We start from the raw sequence: 3,131 nt of genomic DNA, 5'->3' as shown, positions 1-3,131 counted from the left end.
CATCAACAATAAGAACATGGAGAAGCGCTCTCAGGTCACTGAACTGCTGGAGAAGACTGACAGGATGGTGGGGATCAATGGAGGACAGCACTACACCATACCGATGTTTAAACAAGCCCAGGAAAAGATTGAAAGGGAAGCTTTTCAACAAAAAGTGACAGACTTTGGAAAAACAGCACTAACAGTCGCAGGAGGAGTAGCACTAGCAGCAGCAGGACCAGCAGTAGTGGCATTAGGAAAAGCAGCAGCAAAAGCATTTGTAGCACCAGGAGCAGTGAAAACACTGTTAACAGGAGCAACAGCAGCAGCAAGTTTGAACATCTATTAAATGTTGTTTAAAAGTTAAAAGTTTACACAGTACGCTCATCGTTCTCATCACAGTCAGTTTACACAATTCTCACCACATGAACACGAGTATCTAAGCATTTCTAACAGAAAAAGGTATGTGTGTGTGTGTGTGGGGGGGTGACTTTCTCTGGCAGGTTACCTTTTATAAGGCTTTGCTATTATAAATAATGGTCTCACAAGCAGCAGTGTCGTTTCTGCATGCCATTTGATGATAAATAATATGCAATGATTATCAGATATACAGTAGGGAGAGTAATAATTCATTAGATAAATTATTTATTATTATTATTGATCATTTTTATTTCATCAACTTGAGTTTTATTAACAGTGGTGAGAAGGGACATTTCTGTATGTTCTTCAGCTGTGCTAACTGTCAATATATTAATAAACGTTGTAGCATTAGATTTGTCCTAGTGTCTTAAATCTTTTCATCAGTTTGTGATGCAGTCATGCATTTGTTGTGAAGCTGCTTTCAATATTGTAAAAAGTGCTATACAAATAAATTTGATCCAAACTGACTCACCAACCCAACCTTCCTTTACTTTTGTTCTCTTAGGGTGTTTTCACACCTGGCTCGTTGTTTGGGAACCTGGCGCGTTTCCCCCCTTAGCTTGCTTCGTTTGGGCATATGTGAACACGGCAATCGCGCCCGGATCCGCGCCAAAACAATCGGTCCGAGATCGCCTGAACGAGGTGGTCTCGGCTCGATTGAAAACGAACTCTGGAGCGGTTCGGTTGTAGTGAGAAAGCAATCCGATCCAACGGACCAACGAACCAGGCTATATCACAATTTATGATGGGTAATTACGTAAGTTCCGTGAAAAGCATTAGCTTTGTTGTTTTGCTAATACCTCAAAATGAACCTGTGAATGTCTGTGGGTGAGCACGTCTTTGCCATTTAAAAATTAAAAATCACTTTGTTTTATAATGCCGTCTTATTGCTCTTCTTTCTAGTATGTGCATTTTAAAAGTGACAGCTAGTGGAATCCCGGAAAATAAACCGTGAAACTTTGACCAATGAGAGAACATTTTACTCGCGCGTGACTTGTATTAACAAATTTGGTCCGTTTAGAAACTTTGCCGTGTGAAAGCGAACCGCACCAAGAATAAAAAGCAACACTGTAATAATTTTAATCCCTGTTTCGGAACAAAGCAATCGATCTACAGGTGTGAAAACACGCTTAGATGAATCTTTCAAACTGACAGTCTTTTTTCACAGAAAATTCACAAGGCTCATTTACACACTTGAAAATAAAAGTAAATCAAGATTGAATTATCTTTTAAATTCAAATATATGCTTCAATGCTGCAATGTTTCTGAGAAACGCTGCTGAAAGTGGATTAGACGGAACAACACAACACACTCGCAGCCAATCAGCAGTAAAAGGGTGTTGCATAGTGAGTTTGTGAATTTGGGGGTGGGGCTATCAAGTTGGGGGTGTGATACTTTTGTGTAGGGGCGTGTTTGTTTTGGTGAACAGCGGTTTCTCATAAATCACTTACTGCCCCTTTAACTGGGAGACTAAATTGTTAACATGATATAATGTATAGAACTGATATTTTTTTTAAATTATTGTATCAGATTCTCAAGCAAGTTGGTGTTTTTGAACACAACTGCAGAATGTTTATTTAAACAAAAATAATCTAGAACACATCAAAATCAGAGCCAATGACTCACCAAAGACAATATGGTTACATGAAAATGATAGCCTGATTTAAACGGAGTTAACTATGAAAAATTTGAGTGATGTAAAGAAATATATATATTGTACAATATTGGGCGAATACCATATACACAGCAAAAAAACATATACAAAATGTGAGATATAAGGTTGAGTTGTACAAGTCACAGAAAAAAAGTTCTTAAAAATACATGAATCAAATTCATAACATCAGTACAGTACTATCTTTATAAGTTACCTGTGTTTTGTGTTCACCTGACTGGTTAAGTCAGAACCACCTGGGGCCGTTCTTCGTCCCTCTAATACATCTGAGATGATTTGAAAGATGCCAGATCTTCTAATCGTGATAACTGATCTCTGGCTAATTTGGTTCTTCAAACGAATTTGTGGATTTGATAAAAATATCTGGATTAAGTTGTCTAAGATTACTGCGAGTTCTCGTGTTCCTAGTAAAGGGCAGATGTATCGATACTCGAAACCACGATCAGCAATGCAGCGATTGGCTGGCGGCAAGACAGCAACCTAATGACGTCATTATTAAAAAAGACACCTGACGAAAAACTTGACAAACTTCTGGACTTGTATAAGGAAACAGCCAAGCGAACAAAACTACATAAATGGTTTAATACAGGGGTTTTCAAACCTCTCCATGAAGTACCCTAAGCACTGCACATTATGTCTCCCTATAACTGACACACCCACTTCAGGTCTTGCAGTCTCCGCTGATGGCTGGATTGAGTTATCTGAGATAAGTGCGTGTTCATGGATTGGTTTAAAAGGGGCTATGTATCGATACTCGAAACCACGATCAGCAATGTAGCGATTGGCTGCCGGCAAGACAACAACATAATGACATCATATAATTAAAAAATACACCCGACGAAAAACGACCAATTTCTGGACCTTTATAAGGAAACAGCCAAGTGAACAAAACTACATGTTATAATAGATAAATGAAATGTGCAGTTTTCATTTTATGTGGGTGGGTGGGCTTTTGTGAGCCTCTGGGCTTAACTTGGGAACAGGAGCCCTCTCTGGGCTAAACTCAGGAACGTGAGGGACAAGCTGTGTCCCAAAGTTGAGTGTGCACACTTCGAAGGCC

General features: G+C 39.1%; 1 protein-coding gene across 1 annotated transcript in view; it reads left to right on the top strand.

The window, feature by feature from the left end:
* Positions 1-328, top strand: part of LOC107738572 (GTPase IMAP family member 8-like) — a 1,391-nt gene extending 1,063 nt beyond the window's left edge. The window contains exon 2 of the mRNA XM_016550340.1: positions 3-328. Within this exon, the coding sequence (XP_016405826.1) occupies positions 3-328 (326 nt within the window). The remainder of the gene's footprint in view (positions 1-2) is intronic.
* The last annotated feature ends 2,803 nt before the right edge of the window (positions 329-3,131 follow it).

This window comes from Sinocyclocheilus rhinocerous, unplaced genomic scaffold (assembly GCF_001515625.1).
Source record: "Sinocyclocheilus rhinocerous isolate Xijiao unplaced genomic scaffold, SAMN03320098_v1.1 scaffold1843, whole genome shotgun sequence".
In the NCBI taxonomy this organism is placed as follows: domain Eukaryota; kingdom Metazoa; phylum Chordata; class Actinopteri; order Cypriniformes; family Cyprinidae; genus Sinocyclocheilus; species Sinocyclocheilus rhinocerous.
Note: the sequence above shows the minus strand (reverse complement) of the source record. Positions and strands in the feature narration are given on the sequence as shown.